A 20,864-nucleotide genomic window follows, 5' to 3' on the forward strand; every position below is an offset into this window, starting at 1 on the left:
TCAAAGGTGTAAGAAGACATCATGTGTCTGACAAGCACCAAGAAGGAGACGTTTACCAGGGCATTGCCTCTGTTAGTCATTTTATGAGGCTTTTCTTATGCTCTGAGGTTACAGTGCTAGAAAAGATGGTCTTAGAATCATAGAGTTGGAAAGGACCACCAGGATCATCTAGTCCACTCCCCTGCACAATGCAGGAAATTCACAACTACCTCCCCTCCACACACCCAGTGACCCCTACTCCTTGCCCAGAAGGTAGCCAAGATGCCCTCCCTCCCATGAACTGCCCAAGGTCATAGAATCCGCATTGCTGACTGATGGCCATCTAGCCTCTGCTTATAAACCTCCAGGGAAGGAGAGCTTACCACCTCCCGAGGAAGTCTGTTCCACTGAGGAACCGCTCTAACTGTTAAAAAATTCTTCCTGATGTCTAGACAGAAACTAATTTGATTTAATTTCAACCCGTTGGTTCTGGTCCGACCCCGTTGGTGCGCATTGAGCACACAGGTGTAAACAGTATATTAGGAACAGAGTCTTAGAGTGGGGTCAGATCAGAACACACAAAGAGCAACCTTGCTAACAGCCAGTCAGAATGTTAGGTGGCCATGTCCAGAGAAGCCTAGCTAGATGCACAACACTTAACTCCAAAGCACTTTGGCATCTTCAGCGAAAAAGTGTGCATATTTACATACCTTTTGTACCTTTGCTCACCCTTGAATAGCACTGCACATGCATCTGCAGGTAGTTTCATGTGACGGATTGGACCTTTTTGCTCAGTTTAACAGCAGCAGCACCATGGCTAATGGTGTTAATTTTTGAATATTCAGATAATGAATGGAGGTAGGGGTGGCAGCACACCTCATTATGACATTAGTACCAGAAGTATTTGGTTACATATCTGTATCAAGAAAAACAATGGAGAAATCTTGATCACGTGGAAATATTACCAAGAGTTTTCTCTGACCATAACTCTATTTCAATAAAATGGCATAAGAAACGTATTGGAACATATAGATGGAGATTGAATGATACACTATTGCTTAGAAAGACAGATCTCGATAAAAGTCATCTAGAACTTAAAGACTTCTTTCAGAGGAACGAAACACCAGGATTGAGCCAGGCCACAATCTGGGATTGCTCAAAGGCATATATGAGGGGAATATTCATCGCTATTAACTCTAAGAATAAAAAGGAGAGAGAAAAACAATTGGTAGAGCTACAAACAAAGATTAGACAACTTGAGAGATCCCACCAATTAACGGGTAACAAAAAGGTTCCAAAAGAAATTACAGAAGTTAGACATCAAATTAATCTCTTCTGCACAAAGGAAATGGTGAAAAAACTCAAGTTTAGGAAGCAAAAACATTTTGCACATGCAAATAAGCCGGGTAAATATTTAGCATCCTTGCTTAATAAAGAAAAGCAGAAAAGAGCAATACTATCTGCTAAAGTAAACGGACAAATAACATACAAAGAAGAAGAAATATCCCAATGCTTTTCAAATTATTATAAAGAACTTTACAAGGAAAATACACAAAATGCACGAACAGAAGAAATTAAGAAATATATTGCACAAAGTCATTTGACCTATCTAACGAAGAAAAAGAAATATTAAACCAAGAAATTTCAACGGAAGAAATACAACTGGCAATCAACAATTTAAAAACGGGAAAGACACCAGGACCAGATGGGCTGACAGCTAAATATTATAAATGCTTTAAGGAAGAGCTAACTCCTAAACTGTTAAATGTAATGAACGAGATACATAAAACCTGCTTAATACTGACTACAAGCTGTTTACCTCAATAATTGCACAGAGGATTCTTGCGAACATTGATAAATCAACGAAGACCAAACAGGATTTATTCCAAAACGACACATGAACGAGAATATATTATTAATGCAAGAGAAATGATCAAATGCAGAAAAGAAAAATGTGCCTTCATCTTTTTAGACGCAGAGAAAGCCTTCGATAATGTTTCTTGGGAATTTATATTACAAGTAATACGTAGCATAACCGATAAAGGAAACTTTTTCAAATGGATTACCAGCATTTACTCGGAACAGGGAGCCAAGCTACTTATAAATGGAAATTTGACGCAGAATATCAACATTGGAAAAGGAACTAGACAAGGCTGCCCCTTATCCCCAATACTGTTCAATTTAACACTAGAAATATTAGCCAACAGAATTAGATCAAATAAAAAAAATTATAGGACTGCAAATAAAAGGAGAAGAGTTTAAAATAAGAGGATACTCAGATGATGTCCTATTAACAATTGCTCAGCCACAATTAGGTATATTAGAATTAATGGACAATATACAAAAATATGGTGAAATGGCAGGTTATAAGCTTAATAAATAAAAAACAACTTTTTTCCTAGAAAATTCAACGCAAGAAGAAGAGGTAAATATTGCGGCACAAACCAGCTGTATCATATCCAAAAAAACAATTAAATACCCGGAAGTATTTATACCAAAAACAATCCAGATTTATTTAAATACAATTACGAAGCGGTCTGGAACAAAATAGAAAAAAATATCTTCATGTGGTCAAAACTAAGAGTCTCTTGGCTGGGTAAAATTGCTATTTTAAAAATGAATGTGTTACCAAGGTTAAATTTCCTATTTCAAATGATTCCAATAAAAATTACTGATAAATTACTATCCGCCTGGCAACAAAAAATAAACAAATTTATATGGGATAAAAAGCGTCCAAAAATTAAGTTCAAAATTATGACGGATATCAAGAGAAGAGGAGGATTTGCTCTTCCAAATCTAAAACTATGTCATCATGCAGCAACTTTGGTTTGGATTAAGGACTGGATAATTCATCCAAACAATAAGAGTACTAAATTAGAACTAACTGACTGGCAAGTGGGACCACATCAAATTTTATGGGGGGGAAATCCCAAGAAACAGCTGGAAGAAAAGAGAGATCACCCGATTGTGGACAACATGATTACTGTGTGGAAGAAATTAAAATCAAGACTAAGTCCCAATCCCCCATTAATGATGGCTCCATTCAGTGTTTATGGTTCTATAATGGATAGAAAAAAGTATGGATCCATTAGATATGGAGACATAATAAAAAAGATGGAACATTTAAAACATTAATGGAAATTCAGGAAGACCACCCACAGATGTCTTGGATGACATATCATCAACTAATGTCGAGATTCAAGGAGGACTGTACATTCAGAGGTAAAATCAGAAAAGAGACGGAATTTGAACAACTAATGAGCAAACCAGTACAACATCTTTTAGGAAAGATCTATAAACTCCTAATATCGTTCGATACAGAGGAAGAACAAGTTAAAGTCTGCCAAATCAAATGGATGGAGAACTTAAATGAAACAATAACGATAGAAGAATGGGAACAGATCTTTCGGAAAAATTCTAAGTTTACTTTATGTCAAAGTATTCAGGAAAATTGCCTTAAGATGCTGCACAGATGGTATATAACTCCTAGCAATATTCAGAATATGAACAGCAAATCTTCGGGACTCTGTTGGAAATGTCATAAAATCAGAGGCACTTTTTTCCACTGTTGGTGGACATGTGAAGTCGTGCAGAAATATTGGGGGGGAAATCATAAGAACCTCGAAGGCATCGTAGGACAGAACATAAAATATGATCCCAAACTCTTTCTTCTGAATAAATCACCAGGTACCATGAATGAGGACCAACAGATCTTATTAAGATATCTTGTAACAGCGGCGAGAGTAGTCCTGGCATCACTTTGGAAAACAAACAAGATCCCAAAACTTCAAACATGGATAGATGAGTCCCTAGAATATATTACTATGGCACAATTAACAGAATATATGAAAGATAATACACGAAAACAGAATCATGAGAGATGGAAATCCTTTTATGAATATATTAAAAGCACCAGATAAAAGATCTAGTCAAATCAAATTACTGTTATGTTAAGAAAATATGGAAGACGGTATTATAAAGAGGGGCAGAGATAGTTAGATACCAACAAAATGATATGTAAATAATATAATCTTCCCTTTCCCTATTTTTCCCCTCTGTATATCTACTTATTAATGAAAAAAAATGTTCAATTAAAAAAAAGGAAAAGAAAAACAACGGAGAAACCAGCACTGCAGTTTGATGTAGTGTGAAGAGGAGAGCTTAATCCTGGCATGATTGAAGGGTACTTGAACACATGAAGCTGCTTTATACTGATTCAGACCCTTGTTCCATCAAAGTCTATTGTCTAGCAAAGTATTGTCTACTCAAACCGGCAGGGGCTCTCCAGGGTCTCAGGCAGAGGTCTTTCACATCACCTACTTGCCTAGTCCCTTTAACTGGGACCTTCTGCACGCCAAGCAGATGCTCTGCAAACTGAGCCTCAGCCCCTTGACTAAGTACACTCTGATAGCCTCATCAGTGACAGCTTCTGTAATGTCTATGTGCATGTGTGTAAAAAACTTCTGTGAAGACAGAGAATCGAGTTGCCATCTACCTTCCTGGTACACTTCCCATTCATGCAGCCCTTCCCTATCTCTTGAAGCTACCCTTGATACTGTACTGCAAGTTTTGAGCATGACTTTGTAATCTGGCCAAGTGGACTTATGCACCTCCCAGGCAGAGTCTGGACCAAAAACCTTCACCTGCAACACAGGTGAAGTAGCTCTTGCATGAGTCACTGTTGTTGTAGCTCTGTAACATTGATCTCCTGTCTCTCAGTGCTGCTTTGGATGTTGGAAGGAGTTTGCATACTCAGGTGATGTGGTCTATGGAAATTTCTAAGACGACTCTCTGAATATCAGTGCCTGGAGGCAACATCAGGGGAAGCCTTGGCCTCTGTGCCCTGTTTGTTGGCCTTCAGGGCAACCGGTTGGTTGGCCACTATGTGAAACAGGATGCTGCTCTAAATAGATCAGTAGATTAGTCGGACTAATAGTCCGTAGATTTAATGATGTGCACATTTACTCAGTGATTTGAATATTACACATCATGTAACTGTATTCAGGTGCATCTTCCAGCGCTAAGTGCAGCTTAAGACTGATGAGCGAATGTACTGGCGACTGAAGAAACCGTGATGTGAAATGGGTCATTACACTGGATGCCCTTCTCGCCATTCGCTTTCCCACAGATTGGGATTTTTGTGCTGTTCATCTTTATGACGTTATTATACAGGACTCATATTGTACTTGATTGTGTTTCATGGTTAGCTTGTCTCAGGACACGTAGGAATCCTTCTGTTGGTGGATTCTCTTGTTGTAATTGTATGTTCTTCTTTGTTAAAATGTAACAATGTTGTTTATATAAAATAAGACTTGTCATATTTCATTTAGCCACAGTGCTATAATTTTTGCTACCTACTCTAATTAGCACAAGGTTTTTCTTTAATTGCAGGTGTTGGTGGTAATTTGGTAGCCATCCAGGCCAGCCGCATTTCTACCTTTCTTCATTTCTGGAGCATGCCTGGTGTCTTGCCATACAAGATGAGACAGCAGTGGCCTAACCCATGTACCACCTTCTTTGCTTCAGGTACGAAACCAGCTTTTAAGTCCTTTCCAACCACCATGGGAGACTGAAGTTTTTGTGAGATTCTGTTAGAATCAACGAGAAGGCAAACTTGGGGATGCGCCACTGTTAAGTTATCATGTACTCATTGAAAAGAGCTGTAGCACCAGAGCATTTTTCATCAGTTCTTTGGGAAACAAAAACAAAAACCTTTGAATCCACAAGGAAAAACTGTTCTCCTATATTTGGGAGTCTGGAGCCAAACATTCTGCATCTGCTCCTGACCTGGAAACCGAAGTTGCTGCCAAACAGCTGAAACACATTTTGAGCATAGCAGCAGAGGAGGGGTGCTTATCCCTTCCTGACCCGCCGCATGCCACTGACCCCTCCCCCAGCTTTGTTAAACCCCAGCCTAGTGGGTATGTGTTTATCACATGTTGGGGGAAGAACAACTGAGATTCACACATGGCAGTACTTTAATGGCGGAGGGAAGATTAAGTGTCCCTCATTCTCTTCTGCTGGAGATAGGCTGTCTGTTACACCATTCATCAGTTCTTCAGAAATAACTCAGGGTTGGGTCTTCTCCCTAGCATCTGCCATTGGGCTCTGAACATTGGCTTCTTGGGGTACAGGAAGGCTACTGATCCACCAGCACACACGGTTACAAATCAAGCAGTAGAAAAGAGTAGGAGTCCAGTAGTGCCTTAAAGACTTACAAAATTTCTGGCAGGGCATGAGCTTTCATGAGCCACAGCTCACTTCTTCAGATACAGCTAGAATGTGATTCCATCTATCCATCTACCAAGTGTCCTGCCACTGGCTTTTGTGGTGTAATAGTGAGACAAGTTAAAGTGAAAAGCCAAGTCTTTCTTCCCCTCCCTTTTTTTTTTTTGCTTGAAAGCCGATACCCTACAAGTAGCCACTGATAAGAGTAAGTTAGCTAACGAAAACTGAATGAAGCCAATGGAAAGCCTAGATAGCACATGAGCGGTGAGTTCAGCCAAGAGAGCAGCTGGGGTAGTTGCAGACCACTCTGCGTAAGACAGAGGAAGGAGGAGGGCATGGCGAACCATTTGTAAACACACAGACTCATGATTGAGCTAGCAGTTTGCAAAATGTGAGGCATGATTTTGATTCCGGTTAAATCAGTTTGTACAATTGAATCAGGATCCTGCTGTGACCATGGGACCTGGGGTCATTAGTCTAAACAAGGACATTTTTTAAACCCTTGGGAACCTTGCAGAAACCACAGGAGTGCATTTCTACGATAGCGGTAAATGCTCTCCTATGGCATTTAGAAAACAGTTGACCTCTCCTTCCCCTCTCCCATTATATAAAGTGTACTAATGAAGAAGAAGAAGTTGGTTTTTATATGCCGACTTTCTCTACTACTTAAGGGAGACTCAAACCGGCTTACAATCACCTTTCCTTCCCCTCCCCACAACAGACACCCTGTGAGGTAGGTGGGTCTGAGAGAGCTCTAACAGAGCTGTAACTTGCCCAAGGCCACCCAACTGGCTTTCATGTGTAGGAGTGGGGAAACAAATCCAGTTCACCAGATTAGCCTCTGCCACTCATGTGGACGAGTGGGGAATCAAACCCAGTTCTCCAGATTAGAGTTCACCGCTCCAAACCACTGCTCTTAACCACTACACCACGCTGGCTCCCTGTATAATGTGATATAGAGAAAATCTCCCAATTCTTGTGGGGAGCCATGGAGGAACATCTTACCAAGTGAATAAGGACATTGTGGGAAGTCACATAAAGGAGCATTCACATGGGAGCATTCACGTCGTATTGTCATGATGGATCCTTTTTGAAGGGTTTCATAGTGCCTTTAGAGATCAGTTGCCAGCTATCTGAGCCACTCACACCACTGAGCACACAATCACTTCAATATGTATGATACTGTTACAGAGAAAGTCTTATTCTAAGAGAGCCAGTGTAGTGTAGTGGTTAAGAGCGGTGGTTTGGAGCGGTGAGCTCTAATCTGAAGAACCGGGTTTGATTCCCCACCCCTCCACATGAGCGGCGGAGGCTAATCTGGTGAACTGGATTTGTGACCATGGGCCAGTCACACTCTCTCAGCCCCACCTACCTCACAGGGTGTCTGTTGTGGGGAGGGGAAAGGAAGGTGATCGTAAGCTGGTTTGAGTCTCCCTTAAGTAGTAGAGAAAGTTGGCCTTCTAAGTATAACTGTCACTGTTACTTACGTTGATCTTTATCCTCTGCAGGGGTCAATTCCAAGTCGGCTCGGGTCCTAATCCTGTTGGTGATCCCAGGGCACCTGGTGTTCCTGTACACCATTCATGTCCTACAGGGAGGCCACATAGCTCTTACCTTCAGTTTTGTGTCATTTTACCTGATAGCTGCTTTCCTGCAGGTAACTAGAAACAAACGTTTGGAATTAAATTTGGATCTTCAGCGTGTTCCAAAGTGGGTCAGCCCACTGAGCTTTGGATACATTAATTTGCTTAAGAAAAGGAGACAGGAAATAGGGAAAAAAACCAAAATTCCTTTTCAGTGAAGTGACCTCTTAGCCTTACCTCTCCCAGCAGGTAAGGTCTACTTATTTCATCATCTCTGGGCTTTTCCGCATTCTCATTTTCCTTGCTTCTAAATTCCTGTTTCTTCGAGATGGGTTTTCAGTTCCGCGTGTGTTTTGCTCCCTCTAGTGCTCAATTCAGTATAACACAAGATTAAATCTAGCATTAAAAACCTGCAGTTTAAATCTGCAGGGATACACACTGGATTTAAATTTGTTTTATATCAAATTGACCATTAGAGGGAGCAAAACGATAGTGCAGCTCTTTTTGCTTTTATATTTCTGTCCTTTAGGACAGTCTCTTGTAGTCCCCACCCTGGATATATGATAAAGGGCGTTGCAGCATGGAGTTTTTGCTGCTGATTGGCTTCTTGACTGCATCAGATTTTCCCACACCTTTCGGATAGTATCGTTTACTGGCTGTTGCTGTGCCCCTTTCATCCTAACTTTTCCCCATTTTTTTTCCTCAAATGACCTTCGCCCTGATATTTTTGGATGGATTGCTCCTGAAGTATTTTGGAGGGAGCGTGTACATTTTGATAGGCAGGGCCATAACTGGGGGGGGGGGGCAAGGAGGGCAGCACCACCACCCTTGTGGCATGCAGAGAGGGCAGCAGAACTGCCTCTCTCTGTGCCTAGCTGGAGAGGCAGTTCTGCCACCCTCTCTGAATGCCACAGGGGCAGCAGCTGCCCTCCTTGCCGCCCCCCCATTTATTTATTTGTTTTTCACATTTCTAACCCGCCCTCCCTGGCCAAGGCTGGGCTCAGGGCTGGTGACAACATCAAAACAGAATAGAACAATAGAACATTCAGAACATTTAAAAATATTGATACCATTCCTAAATTATTAAAAAGATGGTCACCATATAGTAGTGCCCGCTGCAGCAAGAAATGCCAAACAAGGCAACCAGTTGGCTATCCCCCCCATAACGTATAGTAAAGGGGGGAAGAGTAGGGAGGCCAGCATTGATATCACCTGTGGCTGCCCTCAGTTGTAAGCCTGGTGGAATAGCTCTGTCTTACAGCCCCTGCAGAACTCTCTCAGGTCCCGCAGGGCCCTGACGTTATAAGGCAGAGCGTTCCACCGGGCCGGAGCCAGGGCCAAAAAGGCTCTGGTTCTAGTCGAGGACAGTCGCATGCTCTTGGGGCCGGGGGCCATCAACAGATTGTTGTCAGCAGAGCGCAACACTCTTCGGGGGGGGGAAGGTATGCCAGGAGAGGCGGTCCCAAAGACATGTTGATGGATTTTCAAAGGTCCTGCCCACAGTCAGCAACTTTCATGCCCCACTTGCTAGCCCCTTCCTCTTTTTTTGAGAGCAGCTGCCATTTTTTTATTCCTTCTTCCTGCTGTTTTTTTTAAGCCTTCCTGTGCATGTTGATAGACCACTGTAGTACTGCCCACCAAAGTGGTTTTATTAAGCTGATATACAGCTGCAGCATCAACAAACTTGAAGGAGCATGGTGAATATTCTTCTCCTACATGCCCCGCTTCCACCCACTCCTTTTCCCCCCTGAGCCGCTGCTGTTCCTCTGGCGGCACCTGCCATTTAAAGTAAAGAAAACCTTTCAGACAGCCTTAACGTTCCAGTTTCATTTCCCTTTGTTACTGGTTTTTGCTCGTTTCCATACAGCTCTGTTAGCAATCCTTTGCTGCCCCCGTTCTTCTACTCCCCCCCCTTTCTGAAACCTGTTTTTGCCCTGATCTTTTCCCCCCTGAAACGGCTTGATTTAGGGTTTTGGCCATCTGCAGTGCCATTTTGCAGTGCTTTACACACCTCACCATTTTGGCTGAGCAGTGATTCCTTTTGTTTTAAAATGTGCATGCCAATGATACAGCAATCCAGTGTCAGACCATGCATGAACCGTCGTGACCAGTCAGAAGGCCTGAAACAAGCAGCCAATCATTGCCTTGCTTGCTCATGGTACATTCCCTAGAGTCAATTTGAGCACTGTGCCTGGGTGCCATTTTAAAAGTCTGTGTGTGTGGTAAAGGCGGGCAGGCTGAGGCAGCAGCAAGGGAGCCGGCAGCCCAACGAGCCCCTTGTGGTCGGGCAAGCAAAAGTGGTGGCAGTGAGGGAGCCGGCAGCCCGATGAGCCCATGGCTGGTGAGCTGAGACTGCACCAATCCCCGCTGGCCAAAAGAGGTGTCTTTCTGGTGCGCAGCCCCCCCCCCCCATGCCCACTTTCTGGGCACAAAATCAGTGCTCAGTAGGAATGAAGGGAGCAATTGCATGATCCGCTGTCATCAGAGATGCCCTGGAGGCAGGGAAAATCCAGATCAGAGCTGCAATTGGGAAGTCATCCTTGTGACATCAATATTCTGCTGTAGTAGATTGTCCAAAATGCGTTTGGGGGCAGGGCAGGGTACAATCATAGAGTTGGAAGGGACCAGCAGGGTCATCTAGTCCAATCCCCTGCACAGTGCAGGAAATTCACAACTACCTGCCCCCCAAAAAACCCAGTGAACCCTACGACATGCCCAGAAGATGCCCGAGATGCCCTCCCTCTCATCTGCCTAAGGTTATAGAATCAGTATTGCTAGAGTCTTGTCTTACAGTAGAATGGCATGCTTAGCTATGAAATGTCCTTTTCACTTTCACTTTAACTTAATGGGCAGTTGGGAGGGAAGGCAGCATGGTGTAGCCCAATCTCATCAGATCTCGGAAGCTAAGCAGGGTCGGTACTTGGAAAGGAGACCACCGAGGCAGACTGTGCAGAGGAAGGCAAAGGCAGACCACCTCTGCTTCTTGCTGGCCATACGTCAAGTTCAGGTTCAAATGTATTGTGTGTGGCCAAAGGTCAGTTACAAAAGTTAATCTGTGACTTAACAGCACTGTATGCACACACACAGTGGGCAGCTCCCAGCTGATCAGACAAAGGGAGATCAGTTACAAAGTAGGAGGGGGTGAAGGGTTGTCGATCTCATTCACTCGCATACAAACACAATTCTTGAATATCTGGGGGACCAGGAACTGCCAGAACGGCTGGAAGGGGGGTGAGGTAAGACAGGATCCTAGCTATTGGAACACTGAATTTCAAACTGTGGGGGGGGTGGGGATGACATTCCTGTACCGGGGGAATTAGGGGTATGGGCGTTGAGACAGGATGGGGGAGAGGGTGAATGAGAGAGTTCTATTCCCCTTGTTTTTTAAAAAAATAGGGGGCCTAGCAAGCCTCTGGAGATTTACTTGTGTGTGTGCTTTTTTTAAAGGGGAGCTGGGATGTTTAAAATGCAACCCCAGTTCTAGAGAAGGAACATGCTGTAGCCCTGGGAACACTACCTCCCATTATCCTGCTGTGTCGATATAGCATGTGGAAGGGGGGGGCACATAGCCAGCTCCGAGGTGACCACAGTGCTGATGTAGCAGAAATGCAATCCTTCACCAGTACCAGTGTACAAAGGAAAGCCTGGCTCAACAACTTAGAAACAATGACAAAAAAGAAGAGGGAAGCAACAGTCGGGCGGCAACGGAGAAAATATAAAGCAGGTGTTTGATGTGGAAATGACCAAAGTTCTTTAGGATATTGTTAGGAAGTTCAGTGCTGTAGCTGACCTGGCTCAGAGGAAGGCATTGCTAGTAGCACATGATGACTGATGTGTGTTGGGTTTTTTTTTTTTTTTGGTTGAAGGTGGGAATCCTGCTCTACGTGGCTGACCTGATCGTGCGGCTGATGTGGCGAAAGGGACTAGATCCTGATAACTTCTCCATCCCCTACCTCACTGCGCTGGGAGACCTCCTAGGCACTGGATTGCTAGCACTTTGCTTCCTCTTGGTTTGGATCATCAATGGACCGCAGATGAAACTGGGAAACTAAAAGAGACTTCTACAACGTTGCCCTGCCCACCACTCTGACAAGTGAGACATTCACTATGGTGCTTTTAACACGGTCCAACAGGGTATTAAAAGGATAGCGGATATCCGTCCTCTTTGACCTCAACATTGCATAGTTGTGTTGTTTGAAAATACCAATGAAGTGATACCAATGAAAAATACCAATGAAGTAGCATCAATGTGGACTGCGGCCATGTTTCGCAATGAAAAGTTGTGAAGTTGGGACTCAAGCCAGCCCCATCTGGTTAAGAAGTGTTACGATAAGGGCCTGGTCAGATAGGCCTTGGGCTGAAATCAACATTTATGGGAGGCCATATCCATTTCTCTCAGTGGGTCTTAGATAATGTCCTAGATGAAGACGTTCCAAACTGGGCAGGTCCTCGGAGGACCAGTCAATGGCTTTCTTTAAATCTGTTTCCACCCCCATGTATAAGGTGTCCACTAGTTCTAGTACTTTAGGTTGTATTTGCCGATCAGACATTTCTGACTCCATTCGTCTTTAAAGTCAGTGGCTCATGCTAACGTGAGACTTGCCATGTTCACTTGGTAAACAGAAATGTGCAGCTGCTCAGCTGTTTCTGTGACTTTCTGTACACAGCAGCGCTGCATTTCCATTCAACAGTGAGCGACACAAAAGACAGACTGATCTTCTCCTTCATACTTCTTTGGGAGATCCCCTGTGAATTCATGATGTACCACTCTGGTGTTTCCTTGTAGAGGGCCAAAAAGTGCCTCACTGCCCTCTGTTACCACACGTGCTCCCTTTCACGTGTATTCTTTGACATGTGTGGACTCTCTAACTTGGGTTCAGGACACTTGCCCAGAACTGCAACCAATCTGGGGGAATTAAGCTCAGTGTTAGGGGGAAAATTCTTCCCGTCTCCACAGCTTGACTAGCTTGGAAAACTGACACACTTGCCATTTCGGGGGAGCAGAACATGTGATTTAAGGATCTCCCTCTGGATATTGTGCAAGCAAGCTCAAAGTGCCCCTAAAAGGCCACCAGTAACCACAAAATAACCAGATCTTTCCCAAAGCAAGAGTTAGAGTTTATTTAGGGGAATACAGGTGTATGGGAATTGAAAAGGTACTCAAGCTTAAGAACACTGAAGTTGTTGAGTTCAGAAGGATGTACGTATGAAGAGTGACATGAGAGGAAACAAAGTAAAAGAGAGCCAAGCTTCCATCTGAGTGGGAATTCTGTGCCAGAAAATAGCCACAAGGAGGAATGGGGGAGAAGGGGATTTAAAAGGGGGGAGCGGAGTTTTGAGAGAAAAGGACTGAACAGAGAAGAAGTTTTACCTATTCTGTCTGCTGAGCTAAGTACGTTGTCTGTTTAGATGATCCGGAGATTCAGTGTAGGAGACCTTTAGGCAGAGCTTCCAGAGGTCCCAAGGAGATAATGAAAAGGCAGCAGAGGACACTCTGGTGTGGCCAGGAAATGTCCCAAAATCCCAGAGAAAGAAAAGCAGAGTTGGCACGCTCAGTTGGCTTGTGCCACCTTCAACAGGTCCATTCTATATTTTTGTGGCACCACTAACTTTTCATGTGGTTCAACTGTAGTTTGTCCTCTTTTCTCAAGAGATTCTTGATATAATGTGCCCTATCGGCCCTGGTTAGTATTTGGATGGGAGACCACCAAGGAATACCAGGGTTGCTGTGCAGAGGAAGGCACTGGCAAACCACCTCTGTTAGTCTCTTGCCATGAAAACCCCCCCAAAAAAGGGGTCGCCATAAGTTGGCTGCGACTTGACGGCACTTTACACACACACACACACACACACACACACACACACACACATTTATCAACTTCACAGAATATCCAGGTGTGAGGGCAGGAGGGTTTGTATTAGCCTCATCCCTTAAGGCAGGGGTGGGGAACCTCAGGCCCGGGGGCCGTATGCGGCCCCCGAGGACATTTTTTGTGGCCCTCGGGAGCTCCGGGGCCCTGCTGCAGAAGTGGGGCGCAGGGCGGCCCTCCCAGAGGGTGTTCCTGGCGCCATGGCTTACAGCGGCGCTGCAGCGCCCTTTGGACCTCCTCTCGCCAACTGTCGGCTGTTGAGCAGCGAGAGGGAGGGGGAAAGAGGCTGGCGGCTCCCGGTGGCAGAGCATGCATGAGGGAGTAGATTGGGCTTCGGGGGGGGGGCTTTTGTGGACTGGGGAGGAGAGGGCATGGAGACTGGGGCCCGGTCGCGCGGGGCTCTGTGTGCCGCCGGGTGTGTGGAGGGGGGCAGGGGAGGCTGGGTCCCGGTCGCGTGGGGCCAGTGTGTGTGTGTGTGTGGGGGAAGGCTTTTCTCTCTTCCTCTTTTTCTGTCACTCTTTCTCCTTTCTCTCCCTTTCTTTCTCCCTCTTTTTCTGTCTCTTTCTTTGTCTCCCTCCGTCCTCTTCTTTGTCTCCCTCTGTCCTTTTCTTTCTTTCTCCCTCTCTCTCCATTTCTTTCTCCCTTTCTCTCCCTCCCTCCCTTTTCCTCTTTCTCTGTTTTCCTTCCTCCCTTGCCGATCGACTGTGGGCTGCGCCCCCCTGGCACCTCGTTTGCTCGGGCCCACTGCTGGCTGCCCTTCCGCCTGGGAGGGGGGAGTGGGGGCACCCTTCAGGCCTTCTCTGTGTGGCCTCCCCTGGGGTTGCCAACCTCCAGGTGGTGGCTGGAGACCTGGCAACCCTAGCCTCTTCCCCCCCCCCACCGGGAGATCTACACCTGGTGTGGCCCCTGAATGATGTCATAAATGTGCGAATGGCCCTTGGCAGGAAAAAGGTTCCCCACCCCTGCCTTAAGGACTGTTAACTTGTCATCCTATTGCGGTTCTACCATAAACTCAGATGATCTCTTTTTTCCCCTGTTGGAATCATGCTTGTTCCCTCCAGCAAACCCTGAAGTTTAATTCCCTCCTCAGATGTTTCATTGCATTGTGAGATTTCTTGGGTGGCCACCCGTTGTTCTTGGTGAGATGTACCTTACTGCAGTTTGATTTGGGAGCACGTTGCCACATTCACCCTGGCTGCATGTTTTACCCCAGGTCATTCCCCAACATCATGGGGGCAGGGATTTCATCTAATACCCCTACCTCCCAAAGACCATCTCAGTCTTTAGATTGTATCTGCACTTTAGCCACAGGCACCAGGAAAGTAGGTTCTCCCAGCCCTTTAATTATGATGTTTTCTTCTTGACCAGGCTTTCTGGATTTGACCAGGTGAGGTTTGATGACACTAACCTCAGTCCCTGAATTCCTCCATTCAAATAATTGGAGTCTATCCACTACCCCAGGTTAACTGTCATCTAGGTTCATGCCTTCCTCAGCTTTTGGAATCACTCATATGCTGGCATGCCCTGAGCTTAAAGTGGTAGCCGGTCCTTCTATACAACCTCTGTCCTACAGGTTCAGGGTTACAGGTAGGTCAGGTGGTCACTGATCGCAACCTGTCTTGCCTCTTTTAAAATATGTAGACAGCCCTGACCCTTCCATACACAAGGTCCCCTCTTACCCACTACACCCAGTGTGGTGTAGTGGTTAAGAGCGGTGGACTCTGATCTGGGTTTGATTCCTCCTCCTACACATGAAGCCAGCTGGGTAACCTTGGGCTAGTCGCTCTCAGCCCCACCTACCTCACAGGGTGTCTGTTGTGGGGAGGGGCAGGGAAGGTGATTGTAAGCCGGTCGGAGTCTCCCTTAAGTGGTAGAGAAAGTCGGCATATAAAAACCAACTCTTCTAGTTCACAGAGACACCACCAGACAGGGTAGCCCCGTCCCCTTTAATAATCACCCCTCAAAGGGTTAGCTTGTATTTATGGTTTGAGCCTAACATTGGAGGGAATCAGGTAGAGGTTACAAAATTCCTTTTCAGTGGAACGTTTGTACTATGTCCTCCTTCAGGCATTTGGGAAGGTTCATTGCAAGCTGACCTTTTCCCGGTCGAACTGCTCTTCTGCCACATGCTTCACTCAGCCAATGGCTGTTTTCAACTCTCTCCCTCAACAACATTCCATCAGTTCCCATTGGTCAGTGTTAGGGAGAGGTGGAACCTAACCTGCCAGCCACACCGTGAAATTTGTTTAAAATCTTGATTTCCAAAAGTTTGCATTTGTTGCAGAGCAACCCATGATATGGTTGATGTAAGAGAAACAGGAAGGCAAGGCAGTTGTGCTTTTTGTTTCTCCACATTGTTTCCCATCCAAACTAGAACTTTCCCATTCCTGTACATGCACACCAGGGAGGTACGGAACCCATCTCTGTATTGAGCACCTGCACATTTCCTTGGATGGTGGTGAAAGGCCAAAGGTCTATCACATGAACACATGAAGCTGCCTTATACTGAATTAGACCCTTGGTCCATCAAAGTCAGTATTGTCTACTCAGACCGGCAGTGGCTCTCCAGGGTCTCAGGTAGGGGTCTTTCACATCACCTACTTGCCCAGTCCCTTTAACTGGAGATGCCGGGGATTGAACCTGGGACTTTCTGCATGCCAAGCAGATGCTCTACCACTGAGCCACAGTCCTTCCCCATCAAAGACAAGTTCTGAGAAGCGGAAGCACCAGCGTTTAAGAAAAGAGTCTGTTGAGCTTTCCAGCATCCTTCCCCATTCTTGATGTCAAGGCCACATCTGAAGCCATTCACAGAGAGTACACATTTTTGTATACAAAGACTTCTGGATGATGCTCATCCCCAATTAAGAACTCAAATGCTTTCTCGGGAACTCCAGCCCTCAGTTTCACACAGCATACTCAATATTGTATCAAAACTGACTGGAAGGCTCACCTAAAATAGGGTTGGGAGTTCAGCATCCTAAAGAGATCTGTGCTGGGAAGAGCAAACCTGCCTACACTCAGCCTGCCTTTGGTATTCCTAAACCACCCACCTTAACAGAGAGCTGTTCAATTCCAATGCAAGTTTGTATCAGGGAGCCTCTTCAGATGAAATCCCAGGAGACCCAAAGGTAGAGATGCACTATTGTCCACAGAGACTGTGCCTACTTTGACAGAATTTTTATTCTCTCTTTTTGTTTTATGGTTTTAAAACTGATGGGAGTTTTATGGTTTATAAAAACACGCACCACAAAATAAAATCAAAAAAACACTGAGAGTTTTCAATTGTGTCTCTGACTTAATTTTTGTCAGATTAATTTGTACTTTGCAACCAAGAAGTGCATAAATATCCCTTTTTGTTAACGAAATGACATTATAAATGGTAAGCACTAGTCAGGTTTGGGAAGATTATTGGTTTGAAGTGAGGAAACCATTCTTTCCAAAAATTGTATTGGTTTGGCACTTGTGTTTTTAACCCTGGCTACACCGGGGAAAAAGACCGTAATGGCAGTTGTCAAGGCTAAAATCATGGGTGGCAGCTAAGGAGAGCCTAGGACTATGTTTAGCCTGAAGAGGAAATGACTGAGAGGTGATATGATGACCATCTTCAAGGGCTGTCATATAGAGGATGGTGCCCGAGTTGTTTTCTGTTGCCTCAGAAGGTAGGACCAGAACCAACTGGTTGAAATTAAATCAAAAGAGTTTCTGTTTGCTGTAACTAGCCCAAGGTCACCCAAGTGGTGTCATATGAAGGAGTGGGGAAACCAGTCTGGTTCACCAGATTAGAATCCACCAGTCATATGGAGGGGTGGGGAATCAAACCCAGTTCTCCAGATTAAAGTATTAACCACTACACCACGCTGGCTCTCTAAAAGTTAGGTGACGTGACAGGAACAATAGACAAAGCTGTGTTTCCCTTGTACTTGTGTTTGTTTTAACTCAACTTTCTTCTGCATTCAAGATGAGAGCCAGTGGTGGGAGTGTTGGACTAGGATTTGGGAGAACCAGGCTGGAATACTCACTCTGCCATGGAAGTTTGCTGGGTGACCTTGGGCCAGTCACACACACTCAGCCTAACCTACCTTGCAGGGTAGTTGTGACAATAAAATGGAGAAGAGAATGATGTAAGCCGCTTTGGGTCCTCATTGGGGAAGCAAGTGCCCTAGTGGTGCCAATTAAGGACGCCTGCCTGTTTGACACTGCTGTTGCAGAACCTGCTTCCTTTTAGTAGACCAGTCTTCTTGTATCAGTACATGCTAAGAAAGACTTAAGGCTACTACTGGAATCCTAAGAAGAAATCATCCCCTTTTTAGTGGAGACACAGAAACGAGAGCTTTCTTCTCATTCAAGCCTACTGCTAGTGCATGTTTCACCCTCTATGAGCAGATTTCAGCCCTGTCCCCACCCCCCTCTAAAAAAATCTACTCAAGCCCCTGGCTGTGCTTTGGTGCAGCTGCTGTGAATTGTAATGGGCCTTGGTCAGGAAAGGATCTCGGTACAAAAATATTATCTGCCAGCCCTTGTTTAAAGGGCAAGTCAATGGATGGTCTTAGCCACTGTCAGTCACTGGATTCGACTAAAGCTCAGTGTCTTGTACTGTTCGCTATTGCACCTTGTTCCAGCGTGGTGTAGGAGCCAGCGTGGTGTAGTGGTTAAGAGCGGTGGTTTGGAGCGGTGGAGTCTGATCTGGAGAACCGGGTTTGATTCCCCACTCCACATGAGCGGCAGAGGCTAATCTGGAGAACCAGGTTGGTTTCCCCATTCCTCCACACGAAGCCAGCTGGGTGACCTTGGGCTAGTCAGAGCTCTCTTAGAGCTCTCTCAGCCTCACCTACCTCAGAGGGTGTCTGTTGTGGGAAGTGGAAGGAAAGGTGTTTGTAAGCCAGTTTGATTCTTCCTTAAGTGGCAGAGAAAGTCGGCATATAAAAGCCTTTATAAAAACCTCTTCTTATGGAGAGGAGGGGGGATTCAGCTTCACCCAGAGCCCTCTAGCTCCAGCCTTGTGCATTTCCTTTGTCTGTTAAGGAGCAGCCTGGCCTTTCCTCTTCACCTATCCCTGGGCTGGCCTAATAAAGGATTGTCTGGGGACAGGATGGCCCTAGATTCCTCCAATGCTCCCTGTCCTGGGGGAATATTGCAGCAGGTGAGGGGAATACGGGCCAATGGCCTCCCCTTTTGGGCCTCCTTTCTGCCACCCCACCTTCCCTGAGGTCTCAGCCAGCACAGGTCCCAGGAGGCCAGGCCCACCACCAGCCTCCTCTTCAACTTGCACCCTGACACAGACTGCTGTCTGAGTCCCATCTCACATCCAAGCCTTACATAGGATTGCCAGCTCCGGGTTGGGAAATACCTGGAAATTTTGGGGGTGGAACCTGAGGAGAGCAGAGTTTGGGGAGGGGAGGGACTTCAATGCCATAAGAGTCCAATGGCCAAATCGGCCATTTTCTCCAGGGGAACTGATCTCTGTCGCCTGGAGATCAGTTGTAATAGCGGGAGCTCTCCAGCCACCACCTGGAGGTTGGCAAGCCTAGCCTTATGGCAGGCTAGGGTTGCCAACAATGGGTTGGGAAATCCCTTGAGATTTTGAGAATGGAGACTGGTAGGGGTGGGGCTTGGGGTAGGGAGGGACCCCAACTGGGTATAATGCCATACAGTCCCCTAATCCTCCTTCCCCGGCTCCTGGCCAGGCTGCTGTAGCCACCCACCCCAAACGGCCCAGCAGAGAGGGGTGACTGGGCTCTCCCCACCCCTGGATGGTTCTCTAAATTAAACAGCAGAACCTATGATACAGGGAAACTGTAATCAAAGCACATATATGGGACAGCAGCCAAGGACCCTATAACATAAAAATTGTAAGAGATGTGATGGATTTTCCACAGAAACCTCTGCTTCTAGAAAAGCTAAACACATTTTGCAGATGGATTTCACACAAAGCATATCAGCCTGTGAATTTGTTCAGCTTCTCAAGGAATTAAGCAATTCTTCTACAATAATTTTTCAGAAGAATGGTAGCTGCTGCCTTCAGTTCCCCAGTCCATTGCACCGCAACTCTTATCAATCAGCCATGTGAGTGGAATTAGTGAAAAAACATGGCCATCTTCCATAATAAAAGTAATCAAGTTTACAGGACAAACAACCTTTAAGGTGCCCCTTAAAATCCTTTGCTATTGCAGCTATTTCCTCCTGTTGCATAACATTTATTGAGGGTAGAGGGAAAATTTGTCCCGGGTTTCAGCAGCCTCTATGTTTCTTTGGGAGGGGCTGTGGCTCAGTGGTAGAGTATCTGCTTGGCACGCAGGAGGTCCCAGGTTCAATCCCCGGCATCTCCAGTTAAAGGGGCTAGGCAGGTAGGTGATGTGAAAGACCTCTGCCTGAGACCCTGGAGAGCCGCTGCCGGTCTGAGTAGACAATACTGACTTTGATGGACCAAGGGTCTGGTTCAGTAGAAGGCAGCTTCGTGTGTTTGTGTGTGTCCTAAGCATTTTGCCTTTCCAGTACAACAACAAAGATGGCTTGCAGCTCAGCAACACTGCCCACATTGTATGCTTGTGTTTCGGAGGATCCCTCCACGGGCTAACACCAGTTCAACCCCTCATTCAGCAGCAACCTTCGGTATGGCCACCCCCATACAGAACCCTTCTACAACATTGACAAGGTAAAGCTGTATGGATCTTGTGTGTTCCGCGCAACCAGGCCAGCAGCTGGCATTGATTAGCCTTCTTTCTCTTGCGTGCTGCTCATACAATCGACCAGTGTAAGCTGGGGAAAACATTTTAAAATATAAACGAAAAACATACATTGTACAGATTAACCAATTAGCAGATTGGTGTCAGAGGTATACTTCTTATCCCTGTTCTGACTATGCTGCAAACCTGAACTGCCTGTACAGTTCAGTGGTTAGAGAGCTGGATTAGGATCTAAGAAATCCACATTCAAATCCCCACTCAACCCCATGCAGCTTGTTGGGTGGCCATAAGCCAGTCACTCTCTCTCGGCCTAGCCAGAGTTATCCTGAGGGTACAAAGATATCCACTGAATTCTGGATATTTGGACATTCTATTTTTTTTAAAAAAAATTCCAGATTCTGAAACTGAAGGGTCACAATTCTGAAATCCAGATCCGAGTTCAGGTGCTGTAGCATAACCTCTCAGCAACTTCAAGACATCCACTCACATACACTTCTGATATGGGAAGAAGAGTTGTTTTT

The 20,864-nt window shown here is 45.5% G+C and overlaps 1 protein-coding gene across 2 annotated transcripts in view; it reads left to right on the top strand.

Moving 5' to 3' along the window:
• Nucleotides 1–20,864, top strand: part of SLC41A3 (solute carrier family 41 member 3) — a 205,900-nt gene that overhangs the window by 47,482 nt on the left and 137,554 nt on the right. For both annotated transcript variants that reach the window (XM_056860143.1, XM_056860151.1), the window contains 3 exons: nucleotides 5,371–5,505; nucleotides 7,716–7,864; nucleotides 11,657–12,077. In XM_056860143.1, the coding sequence (XP_056716121.1) occupies nucleotides 5,371–5,505; nucleotides 7,716–7,864; nucleotides 11,657–11,842 (470 nt within the window). In that variant the 3' untranslated portion in view covers nucleotides 11,843–12,077. The remainder of the gene's footprint in view (nucleotides 1–5,370; nucleotides 5,506–7,715; nucleotides 7,865–11,656; nucleotides 12,078–20,864) is intronic.

This window comes from Euleptes europaea, chromosome 1 (assembly GCF_029931775.1).
Source record: "Euleptes europaea isolate rEulEur1 chromosome 1, rEulEur1.hap1, whole genome shotgun sequence".
In the NCBI taxonomy this organism is placed as follows: domain Eukaryota; kingdom Metazoa; phylum Chordata; class Lepidosauria; order Squamata; family Sphaerodactylidae; genus Euleptes; species Euleptes europaea.